General features: G+C 44.0%; 1 protein-coding gene across 1 annotated transcript; it reads right to left on the minus strand.

Annotated features, from left to right (window-relative positions):
• Nucleotides 1–1845: 1845 nt before the first annotated feature.
• Nucleotides 1846–12405, minus strand: Klhl11 (kelch-like family member 11). The gene is made up of 2 exons (NM_001105838.1): nucleotides 11802–12405; nucleotides 1846–3682 (listed from the first exon to the last, which is right to left on the minus strand). Exons 1-2 carry the CDS (start codon nucleotides 12347–12349, stop codon nucleotides 2101–2103), a joined length of 2130 nt encoding a protein of 709 aa, NP_001099308.1. The 5' UTR covers nucleotides 12350–12405; the 3' UTR covers nucleotides 1846–2100.
• Nucleotides 12406–12562: the final 157 nt, after the last annotated feature.

Below are 12562 nucleotides of genomic sequence, written 5' to 3' on the forward strand. Positions count from 1 at the left end.
AAACACCACGAACTACTTACAAAACAAACTGAGGAATTAGAAAATGAAATTAGTGTTCTAAAGCGCCATCAAGCCTAGCACAATAGGACATGCCTTTAATCCCAGGCAGAGGCAGGTGGATCTATGTGAATTCCAGGCCAGCCTGGTCTACATAGAGTTCCAGGCCAGCCGAGACAACATACTTTGTCTCAGAAAACAAAAACATCAAAGATAAAACCAGCAAGAATACGGGTTAGATCACACAAAGTGATCTCTGTAATTTGAGATTTGCATTAAAAGAAAAACAGGAGAAAAAGATTGATATCTATATCTACCAATATATATCAATACTATAGGATTAAATGATATAAAAAATTGAAACTGTCACAGAACAAGATGAAGATTATCCACAAAACCTTAAGGGTGAGAGTGCCAAGTCCTGCACAAGGGAGTTCAGAAACTAAGTACAAATTAGATGCAGATTCTTAAGGAAAAACAGGAAATTATATAAGTATCTACATATGAACAAAAAATCTAATGTACTGAGCAGTAATTTATCATCAAAACAGTGCAAAAGCAATATGACAACCTTCAAAAGAAAAGAGTTAATCCTCCAACACCATATGCAAAAAGGAAGTATGCATAGATACTAAGAACAGGACTCAAAGACATACCTAATGCAACTGAAAATTGCAGATCACGAATATGAACTATAAAATAGCAGCTCCATAAAATGATAATAAATACAAAGAATCAGAGGAACGTGAATGTCCAACATCATTGTCACAGCTCAACAAAAGCAGACAACTGGAAGGGGTAGAAGCAGCTGCTGCTAAAACTGCTTCTTGGTCCTTGGAAGCTCATCCCTCAGGATCTATGTTGGTCAAAACCTTATCTATCTAGGGAATTCCAGGCCAACCAAGGCTACATAGTGAGACCATGTCTCAAAAAATAAGACTACTTTAGGGAGTGCAATAAAATATGTACAGACTAAAAACCTTTTCTGAAAGATGACATTGAACTGATTAGATAACCTTTTGATAGTTTCCTGTTAAATGTCATATATCAAAACCTTAAAATTGTAAATGCCAAAACTATGTACTCAGATTTGATGTTCTAGGCTCTAAGTTCCAGTAGAAGTCTAGGTAGAATGTTATGACAATCAGGCCAGAAATAACATGGCTTCTTTTATCAGTATTTTCTAAACTGTTACTTCCTTGCCATTTGAAAGCTTTACTTGCAGAAAGAACTGATAAGGAGTCTATACAATATTCAGTGAAGCAAAAAACGAGCTGAAGGCATCGTGTGTTGATTGTCACGGCACACTGCATCTTCATCAACACAGTGACAACCCTTCAAAGTGTTTCAAATGTTTGTTCGTTTGCTTTCTCAGCTACACTGAGCACTTCTCTTCGAGAAATAAACTTCACCTGTGTTAACTCCCTCTAGACAAGCAGGTAAACATTAGTATCTTCCCAACTATCATCTCAGAATGTTGGCTTCAAGTCTATAAACAGCTGTGGGAAAAAACAAACAACCCAAAGGATGTGCCACTCAACCTCCTCAACCTTCCAACAAACAAAACAGCCTTTGTAGATAAACGCATCCAGCAGAGCCTCAATGCTAACATTCTGAGATCACTTCTGCTCAAACACTGTGCTTTTACCTTCAGATCCAGTTTCACTATTGCACACGTCTCCTGCAGATGAGAGCTTAATGCATAAATTGGTATCACTGAAAACGATCCATAAAAAACTTAAAGGAGTATCAAATAAATGTGCAAATAACACTGGTGCTCAGAGCCCCATGTAAGTCCCTAAGACAAAGTTAGTTGTTGGCAGAAGAAAGGCCAAGTAACTAGACCTGCTTTCCCCCACTTCTCTTTAATAAGATCTTATTTGCCAGCACAAACACAAACGAAGGTCAGGACTGCAACCTAACAAAAATTACCACATTGAACTGAGTTTCCTATTTGTTTTTTAACTACACTTCTTTTATATAGGGGTAATAATAAGTCCAAGTAGAAAATACGTCATCGACATACTTTTCCAAGTAACAGTCCAAGGATCTCCAGCCTCACAGAACAGGGAGAACAGTTATCAGCTGCAAGCATTGGCAAGTTCAGCATTCAATCTGGGAACTTGGCACTCTGCGCATGTTCAGGGCATGCCGATGTATCTCTTGCATCTGTCGGATGCGGTCCTTCTGCCACATTAAGTTTTGAGGCATGGGGTATCTCTGTGTGCCGTGCAAGTACCGGTAGGGGATCCTGACGTGGCAAGCAGTGGCCCTGCAACGGGGCTGAGGCATTGGAGGGAGGAGCATCCACCTCTTTCTCTCAGCACAGTACCGGTAGGCCTCCTTCCGATACTGCTTGTCAATGTCATCGCTGTTCTTCCAGCCCCCAATAATGAAGACATCATCTCTGTAGTAGCAAATGGCTGCTCCTTCGATGCTCAGGACTTCTGGAGGCAGGCTTTCCAGGATCTCATCAGACACCTGACCAGCAATCTTCCTTACTGCCTCTTCATTTTCTAAAGAGTAACTCTTGGGACAGCATGATGCTGTCTGATAGAAGTTTGAATTGACCACAGACATCTGGAAAAAACAGTAATTGTCAATAAGCGGCAAAGATTCCACATCTTGCCACTGTCGAGTCTCTGTATCATAGCAAGTAATTACAGCCTTCAGTCCATCCTCGGTGTCCCGGTCCACAGGCGTACGGGCAGCAATGTACACAAACCGGTCCTCAACGGCTAGTGCTTTGACATCTCGAAGAATCTTTGGTGCTGACTCTAAATTGTGCCACTTATCAAGCTCAGGATTGTAAACAGTCACATCTTTAAAGCCAGGGCTAAAATTTCCATGTCCTCCAATGCTATACAGCTTCCCTTTGACTTCTGTTAGCCCAAAAGAGTGCTTTCTGGTCATCAGACTACAAACGTGTTCCCAAGTATTCAGGTTTGGGTTGTATCTTTCCACAGTTTTAGCAAACCCTGGTTCCATGGAGCCAGCAACATACACATACGATTCTGTAATTGCAACGGCATGTCCATCAAGGTGATTATGAATGTGGGGCAGATTTACCCATCTATCCTCATCAACGAAATATCCTACACATTCACTTAAATAGTCTCCTCCTTCTGACACACCTCCGATGACCATGATCACATCCATGTTTTGTCCATAGCGAGGTAACAGTGAGACTTGCGAAGTGGGATGTTGCAGTGTGCCAGACTGTATATTCTCTGCTCTGAGCGCATGCCTCTCCACTGCTTCAGCCACCAGCTTGACACAAACTTCATTATTGGCCACCAGCCGCTCTGGTTTGACATGCCGCGTAAGGTAGGTGGGTTTCATCTGGGACAACCTGAGTAATTTAAAAAGTTCTTCAAAGTATCTCTCTCTCTCTTCGGCATTTCTCTGAACCCACTTCAAAACCGTTTCAAAAAGAACCTCCTCAGAATCCACAGTAATCTCCAGGTCTGAAAGCCAGTCTCGAATGAGATGGAAAGGTAAAGTGTAAAATTCCTCGTCCTGAATGACTTTATAGAAATTTCTCCGAATCATATCTGCAGCTTTCAGAGCAAGCTGGCTCAGGGTATACATGTGGGCTAAGCTGTGAATGGCCACACAATTTGAGAGATGAAGTTTTTTCTTGAGAAATTCTCCACAGAATTCTTTTAAACGAATTAATAAGAATCTAGAATCAAGAAAAAAGATAAACAATTAATTACGGAATATATGTTTTATATAGTTATATGTGTACCTAAATTATACAAGTTAAAATGGTAGGATTAATCTTACAGACACAAAACTGGTAAAAGACTACTCCCCCACCCCCCAAAAATTAGCGAATAGTATGCTGGAAAATCTATTTTTTTAGGGGAAAGGGTTTGAAATAGCTCAGTGGGAAAAGGCACTGTCAGAGAATGCCTAGAGACTGGAATTCCATCCCTAGAACCCATGTTGAGGTGGAAGGGAAACTCCCCTTCCCTCCAGATGTGGCACCCATACATCATAGACACATAATACATTTACAGGCACGAGCCTGTAATCCTAATACTCAGAGACTGACACAGGAGAATCACTGGGTAAAGGCCTATCTGGGAAACTTAGTGAGACCCTGTTTCAAAATTTAAGAAAATGAGAAAAGGGGGCTGAGGGATAGATTATTATTAATTCTAATAATCTTTTTATTTTTTTTAAGACAGGGTCTCACTAACTCTGGCTGTCCTGAAACATAGATCCACCTTTCTTTCTCTGCTCCTGAGTGCTGGGGTTAAAAACATGTGCCACTATGACTGGATTCTACTGTCATATTATATATGGGTATTTTGTCTGCAAGTATCTGTGTACCACATACATGGCTGGTACCCTTGGAAGCTAGAAGATGGCCATCTGAGGACTTGAGTTTAGTTCCTAGCACTCATACCGAGTTTCTTTTTTTTTTTTTTTTTTTTTCTTTTTTTCAGAGCTGGGGACCGAACCCAGGGCCTTGTGCTTGCCTACCACTGAGCTAAATCCCCAACCCCTCCGAGTTTCTTACAACTGCCTAACTTCAGCTGGGAAGAGTCAAATACCCTCTTCTGGCATTCTTGGGCATCTGCACTCACCTGAATATACTCTCAAATACACACACACACACACACACACACACACACACACACACACAAGGACAAAGCCAATCCAAACGCATTCCTGACATCCTTTCTAATCCCTTTGTAGTCACTGAACTCTTATTTCTGTTTGTTTTGGTTTTTTTTTTTGGGGGGGGGGTGTTTTGAGACAGGTCAGGCATGCACCACCACTCCAAGCTTTGTGTTTTTCTTAATTGGAAAAGTGTCTTGGTGAAAAGGCTTTGTGTAGTATGACCATACAGTCTAAACTAGAAGCAAGAAGAAACTAACTTCTTAGAGACAGACTCTGCTTGGTCAGATATCAGAAGCCTAGGCTGTGTCAGAAGTTTTCCTATCTTCATCTTTTTAGGCAACCACAAGAATAGGCTTTTCTCAGGGACTTTGCCTAAAGCTGGCTGTCATTAAAATGAGACAAGATTAACTCAAATATCTGAAGCCAAGAACAAAACAGACACACAACAAAGAGTGTATGCAGGTGTCTTAATTAGGGTTTTATTGCTGTGAAGAGACACCATGACCAAGGCAAAAAACTGGGGCTGGCTTACAGGTTCTCAGGTTCAGTCCATTATCATCTAGGCAGGAAGCATGGCCCAGTGCAGGCAGACATGGTGCTGGAGAAGGAGCTGAGGGTTCTATATCTTAATAGGAAGGCAGTCAGAAGACTGGCTCCCAGGCAGCTAGGAGGAGGGTCTCAAAGTGAACCCTCACAGTCAAACACTTCCTCCAACAAGGCCACACCTCCTAATAGTGGCCACTCCCTTGGGGTCAAGTGGTTTGATATGTTACTAATAGAACATTGCTCACCCACCTAAATTCATTTAAGTTAAAATAAAAAAACAACACAGTATTGACCTAAATCATAAATCTGGAAGCACTCAGCCCAGGGGTGCTCAATCTGGGACCATGGTTATAAAAGAGAAAGACTCTTTAACAATCTAAGAACAATGTCATCATGATGGTGTCATTTCCATCGTTCATCATGATGACAGGCCCATTCTCATTTAATAATGGCTTATTATGGTCACTGTGCTTAATAACTATTTAACTACAAATACAGATAAATTAAGATACGCTTTCTCAACCCTCTGGAAGAAACATTCTAATCTTAGGAGATAAAGACAAAGAGTGATAAGTGAAGGTTCTAGACTCTAGTATCTATAGTACCCCAGACAGGTCTGGGTGCCAGGGCCACCTGATTCCCAGGCTGCCTCTAACACTAATGTTCAGCAGATAATTCTGAAGCATAGTCCCTTAAGATAGGTTTTGGGAAATATTACTCTATAAAAATAATAGCTCTTACACACTAGGCATTGTTGTGTGAGAAGCACTGTGCTGGGCTTATATTTATATTTATTTAATGATACTGGGGATTTGTGGGTGTTTGGTCCTTGCAAAGTAGCACTATTATGAGGTATAGCCTTGTTGGAGGAAGTGTGTCACTACAGAGGTGGGCTTTAAAGTCCCATGCTCAGACTCCAACCAGTGTGAAAGAGGCCTCCTCCTGGCTGCTTCAGATGCCAATCTTCTGTTTGCCTTCAAATCAAGGTGCAGAACTTTCAGCTCCTTCTCCAGCACCATGTCTGCCTGCACGTGGCAATGATTCCTGCCTAGATGATAATGGACTGAACCTGAGAACCTGTAAGCCAGCCCCAATTAAATGTTTGCCTTTACAAGAGTTACCTGGTCATGGTGTCTCTTCATAGCAATGGAAACTGTAAGACAGGATTCAACTCAGGGCCTCCTACATGGTAGGCTGGTGCTCTACTATACAACCCCTCTCTTCCACCTTTTTTTGTGACAGGATCTAAGTTGCCCAGGTTGGCTTTAATCTGTAATCCTTCTGCCTCTGCCTCTTGAGTAGCTGGGATTACAGTACTGAGCCAAAAGACCCTGCTCACCCTGTAATTTCTAATCCAAGTGCCATGCAGAGCTGGATCAGAGACAGTATATCTAGGCAGAGAAAAAATGATCCTGCCTCAGAGATCACTAGATTAAATTCAATCATTACAGGGCACTTAGAATAGTGCCTCTGAAGGATGGAGAACAGTTGGATATTTTGTTTTCATATTTTGAGACAGGCTCTCTCTGTGTAGCCCTAGCTAACCTTGAACTCAGATAGCCTGTCTCTGCTTCCCTCGTGTAAAGATTAAAGGCATGCACCACTTCACCAGCAAAGTTAGTTTTAAGTAAACTGCCTGAAGAATTCTCTCCTTTTCTCATTACTCAAAAAGGACCAACAATGACAAAACAAACAAACAAAAAACCAAAAAAAAACCCCCCAGACAAATACAACTTGACAATAGCTACTCTTCTTTTCCGTTTCATTCTCCTTGGTCCTATACCCAACCCTGAGGATCCAGTCTTGTACTTTAAGAAGAGAAGCAATCAGGTGGGTAGGGGCTTTATCTTTCCCTCAACAATTTGCCTACAGTTATCCACTCTATGTTCTTTCCCAGTTCCACCTATAGTTTTGAGACTGGCCTGGAACTCAAGACTACCTACTGCTGCTTTATAAATGGTGGGATCGTAGTAAGGCCCTTGCTCAGTGGCAGAGCCCTTGCCTAGGAAGCGTAGTAAGGCCCTGGGTTCAGTCCCCAGTTCTGAAAAAAAGAACCAAAAAAATAAATAAATAAAAAATAAAAAATAAATGGTGGGATCAAAGACACGATCCACCACAGCCAAGACTCAATCCTTACGATTCTTGAGAAGGATCTCTGGACTATTTAGTCAACACTGGACTATATCTCCTGCCAAGTGCTGGATACAAGTGCGCATCACCCAATCTTAGTGTAATGTGGAGTCTGACCTACCTTGATTTAAAAACCTCCTGTGTCCGTTTGCTTTTATAGTATGTTTCTCCTCTCAAACAGAGTAATTTTTTTTTAATAGTATAGAATAGTTTATTCAGGGGATGGGGAGGAGAGGAGAGGAGAGGAGAGGAGAGGAGAGGAGAGGAGAGGGGAGGGGAGGGGAGGGGAGGAGAGAAGAGAGAGAGAGAGAGCGAGCGCCATAAACATGTGGAAAGAGAGGGGGGGAAGGGAATGGGAAGAGAGGAAAGGGTGAGAGGACAGAGCCCGGAGCAAGAGCCAGAATCATTTTCTTCAGCACAAAAACATGTCCCACTATTCCTATTTTAGAATTAACTAGGCACTCTACCTCAAACCCAATCCTTTTTAATGGACATACTTAACTCGATGATGTCATCACCAACCTTCAATTATCGATCATTTGACAGTAGACTCCACCCCCTTTTTAGGCCTCCATGGTATCAGCTCAGTTCATTCTGCTGGATTCTTTAATGCGGTAGAGACTCTCCTACCTGCCCTCTTTCCCTTTATTCATTTTTAATATGTACTCTTAAGTAATTTAATCTATTCTGTGGCTTTAATTATAAATTATATGCTAGTTTCCCCCAATTTGCATTTATCTCTTCTTTCCATCTAATGCCTACTCTATTTTTTTTTCCTTTTTTCTTTTTTGGCTTTGAGGCTGGATCTCCCATGTAGCTCTGCCTGTCCTTGAAATCAGAGATCCAACTGACACCCCCCCACCCCCACGTCCTAAGCATTGGTGGGATTAAAGGTACTCTCCTAATTTTTTTTTGTAGCCCTTAGCTGTCCTGGAATTCACTCTGCCTCAAAAACAAATATCCACCCACCTCTGCATCCTGAATTCTGGGATTAAAGGTGTGTGTAACCCATGCAAGTCTAGAACTCCTGTTCCTACTGGCTCAGCCTCCCAAGAGTTGGGGTCACAAGAATGTGTCACTATCCTTGGCTCTTTTTCCAGTATAAAGATTTACACTAATCTCAGTGTTTAGACATATCCCTATTCTAAAAATAATGTTTTAGTGTTTTGCCTGCATTTATGTATGTGCTCCACATGTGTGCCTACTGTCAATATCAGAAGAGGGAGTTGAACCTCCAAGTGGAGTTACAGATGGTTGTGAACCATCATGTGGGTTCTGGGAATTGAACATAGGCCCCTCTGGAAAAGCAGACACTCTTAATGGCTGAGCCATATCTCCAGCTCTTGGAAATATCCTTTTTTGTTACATTCTTTCTCCTTGTGATTTCTTTCACAGCTTAACTGGAGACCCAATGTCCTTCATTCAATCTGAAGCTTACTCAGTCATCTTGACCCTGCCCACTGACCTTCCTCTCCTATCTGCTCTTTGTTTTCCATATCTTTTGTGTGTTTGAATATGAATGTATAGAGAGGCACAAGGCTTTGACATCAGATTTCTTTCCTTGGTTAATCTCCACCCTTTTGGATCTAAATTTTTAAAAAAGATGTGTATGAGTGTTTTCCTTATATGTATACCATGTGTGTCTGACGCCCTTGATGGTCAGAAGACATCAGATCCACTGAAATAGATAGTTGTGAGTCACAAGATTGGGGCTGAGAACCAAATCAATCTTGGTTCTCTGTAAGAGAAACAAGTGCTCATAACCACTGAGCTGTCAGTCCAGGCAAGGTCTTTCATTGAACCTCCCCCAGTATGCGAGACTGGAATCAGCCTGTTTCTGCTCTTGCCCAAGCCTGGGGTTATAGGAATGCACTACTTTGCCCTCATGCCCATAGTGCAGGCGTGTTTTCCACATCTGGGCCATCTCTGAAAGCCCCTATTTTTCCACATCTATTTTGAAATAAGGAGGTGGGACAAGATCTCCAGCCTAGCTGAGCTGGATATATAGACCAGGCTAGACTAAAAGGATCTGCTTGCCTTTGCTTCCCAAGGGTGTTGGGATTAAATACCCAACATTTTCCCACACTGTAATAATAATCCGATCTTTCCAACATTTTTTCTGGCTGGCTAGGCAGTAGTGCTGGCCTTTAATCCCAGCACTTGGGAGGCAGAGGGAGGTGGGGCTGAGTTGTAGCCTGCTCTACAGAGCTAGTTCTAGGGCAGCCAAGGCTACATAAAGAAATCCTATCTCGGGGGTTGGGGATTTAGCTCAGTGGTAGAGCACTTACCTAGCAAGCGCAAGGCCCTGGGTTCGGTCCCCAGCTCCAAAAAAAAGAACAAAAAAAAAAAAAAAAAAATCCTATCTCGGGGTTGGGGATTTAGCTCAGTGATAGAGCGCTTGCCTAGCAAGCCCAAGGCCCTGGGTTTGGTCTCCAGCTCCGGAAAAAAAAAAAAAAAAGAAATTTTATCTCTGAAGAAAAAATATTTTTCCTTACTCCTGTATCAAGCCCACCAGTAATTCATCTCCTCTATTTCAAAACACAGATGGCCTACAGAAATGGCTCAGCATTAAAAGCACTGGCTGTTCTTCTGAAGAAGACCCAGGTTTAATTTCCAGCACCCACATGTCCTCTTTCTGGCCTCCTTAGGCACCAAGCACTGATACTGTGCATCTATACCTATACATGCAAGTAAAACACCCATATACATAAAATAAACCTCAAAGCATACACACATAGATGATGCCCGTTCTCATCACCCCCTTTTCAATCCCAGCCTCCACCACTATTGCAACGACAGTCTGCTACAGCTCCTGCTGCACCCTTTCCTATTGTTTTATCAAGTAAAACAGCATCATTCTCGGGGTTGGGGATTTGGCTCAGTGGTAGAGCGCTTGCCTAGCAAGCGCAAGGCCCTGGGTTCGGTCCCCAGCTCGGGGGGGGGGGGGGGGGGGAGAGCATCATTCTCAATGCCTTCTAATTTTAAAAAGTTCAGCTCCTTTCACAGGCCCATAAGGCCCTAAGGCAGAGGTTCTTATATTTTTGGTTGTGAGCCTAGCTTTTAACGGCTGAGCCATCTCTCCAGCCCAAGGCCGAGGTCTTAACATATAGATTGTGACCCCTTAGGGGATTGAGTGACCCTTTCACTAGGGTCAAATATCCAGATAGCCTGCATATCAAATATTCACAGGAGCAAAATTAGATATGAACTAGGAAGGAAATAATTTTATGGTTTGGGGTCACTACAACATTAGGAACTGTATTAAAGGGTCACAGCATTAGGAAGGATGAGCATCAATGACCCAAGGGATCCATCCTCACCACCACTGATGCTCTTGCCCCTTTCATCCTGCCTCCCTCCATCCAGCTATATAAACCATGCTGTTTTCTTTCTACCTGAAGCACACTATCTTGCCACCTATATGCCTTTGCTATGACTTCTCAACATTCTTTAAACCCCCAATTTAAAAAGTAGTTCCTCTCAGCCTGGTCTACAGAGTGATTTCCAGGATAGCCAGCGCTACATAGCAAGAACCTGTCTCAAAACAAAGAAATAAAAAACAGAAAAACGCTGGGGATTTAGCTCAGTGGTAGAGCGCTTACCTAGGAAGCGAAAGGCCCTGGGTTCGGCACCCAGCTCCGAAAAAAAAAAGAACCAAAAAAAAAAAAAAAAAAAAAAAAATCAGAAAAACTCCTCACCATTAGGGCCTATGAAGCACAACCCCACACCTCATTCTGCATCACAGCCGCAATAATTATTGGCCACATTATATATTTACTGTGGAACTTGAGTTTTTTTAAGGAAAAGGATTTTCATGTGTTTTGATCACTGCTGGATTTACCCCCCACCCCCAGCACTTTAACGAGGTCAGAGTCTAGTGCTCAAGAAGTATGTATTAAAGGATTTGTAACAGTACTAGCATCTCCACCTGGCTCCAAACCAACCTCTGAAGCGTCCTTTCTGGCTCCCTACAATCCACTTTCCACAATCCATTTCTCACTTTTGAAATATTTAAATATTAAATCAGACCATCTCATTACCCAGCCTCCCATCCATTACACTCAGTAAAATCCAAACATTCCTCACACATCCTCCCGTCCTTCATGTATTTTCTTTTACAGTCCTTTCTCTAAGCCAGCCTGGATCCTGACTGAGGGCCTTTGGGAAGCCTGTAACGTGTACCCATTCCCTTTTGTACGTCCAATTGCTCTTGCCATTGCGAGGTCGGTTTAAATGTCATCGCCTCCAATCCGTAGGTAGAATTTCACCGTTTTTAAATGTCATCATCACTGGAATCGGAACACTACCCACCATTTTTCACCGCCTTTGTCCCTACAACCTGAAATCTGCGCTCCCCGGTGCAATGCGCACAAGCTAGACTCGCAGGGGCATCCTCAGTGCCAGGCGCGGTGGCTGTCCCGCCGCGGGCAGAATGCGAGGGCTGGCACCACAGACACGAACCCCCAACCCTTGCTCGCCCACCGTCGCCTTACCTGTCCGCCAGCTCCAACACCTCGTGCACGCTGCCGGTGCTCACTCGGATGCGCCCGGTGTACATGTACTCGATAACGGCTTCTACCGTGTCAGGTTCGGGTCCCGGCTCCGAGCTCCACTTGCGCATCTCTACCCGGCCTGACCGCGATTCCGAAAACTGGCCTGAGAGCAAGGGCGTGAAGTACTCGGTGGCGGCGGCCAGCACCGAGCGGTGGGCTCGGAACTCGCGACCTCCGGCCCCACCGAAGCACAGGGTGATGTCGCAGAACAGACCTTGACGCCGCTGCTCGTTCTGCCGCCAGGACAACTCGGAGCAGTGAGTACTGCACTCGAAGTCCTCGGCCTCTGGGCCCGGATCGCCCCCGCCCGTGTCGACAAGGGTAGAGATCCCAGCCCCGGTCACAAAGTCTACCGTGCCACTGCCTCGGACCTCGGCGGCCAGACTCGCGGAACCAGCGACGGCAGTCTCCATGCTCTCCATCTCCAGCACTTGAAAAGATGCTGCCGCGGCCGCAGCCGCAGCCGCCGCTGCCACAGCCGCCGCCATCTTGACGCTGCCGTACCGACCCCTCAGCTTCCGAACGGTGCGGCAACTCTGGTGCGACACAGAGGCATTCTGGGATTAAATAGTGCGCGCGGGGCGGAGCTACGCCTGCGCACTTCCGCCATGCTTCCGCCCCCTAGCGAGGCAAGCGCAGTTCTCGCAGCCAGAGAAAATTCTGGTCCACCTTTTCTCCTCCATTATGGTTGCGGCCTGTGC

The sequence above is a fragment of the Rattus norvegicus genome, chromosome 10 (assembly GCF_036323735.1).
Source record: "Rattus norvegicus strain BN/NHsdMcwi chromosome 10, GRCr8, whole genome shotgun sequence".
Taxonomy (NCBI): Eukaryota; Metazoa; Chordata; class Mammalia; order Rodentia; family Muridae; genus Rattus; species Rattus norvegicus.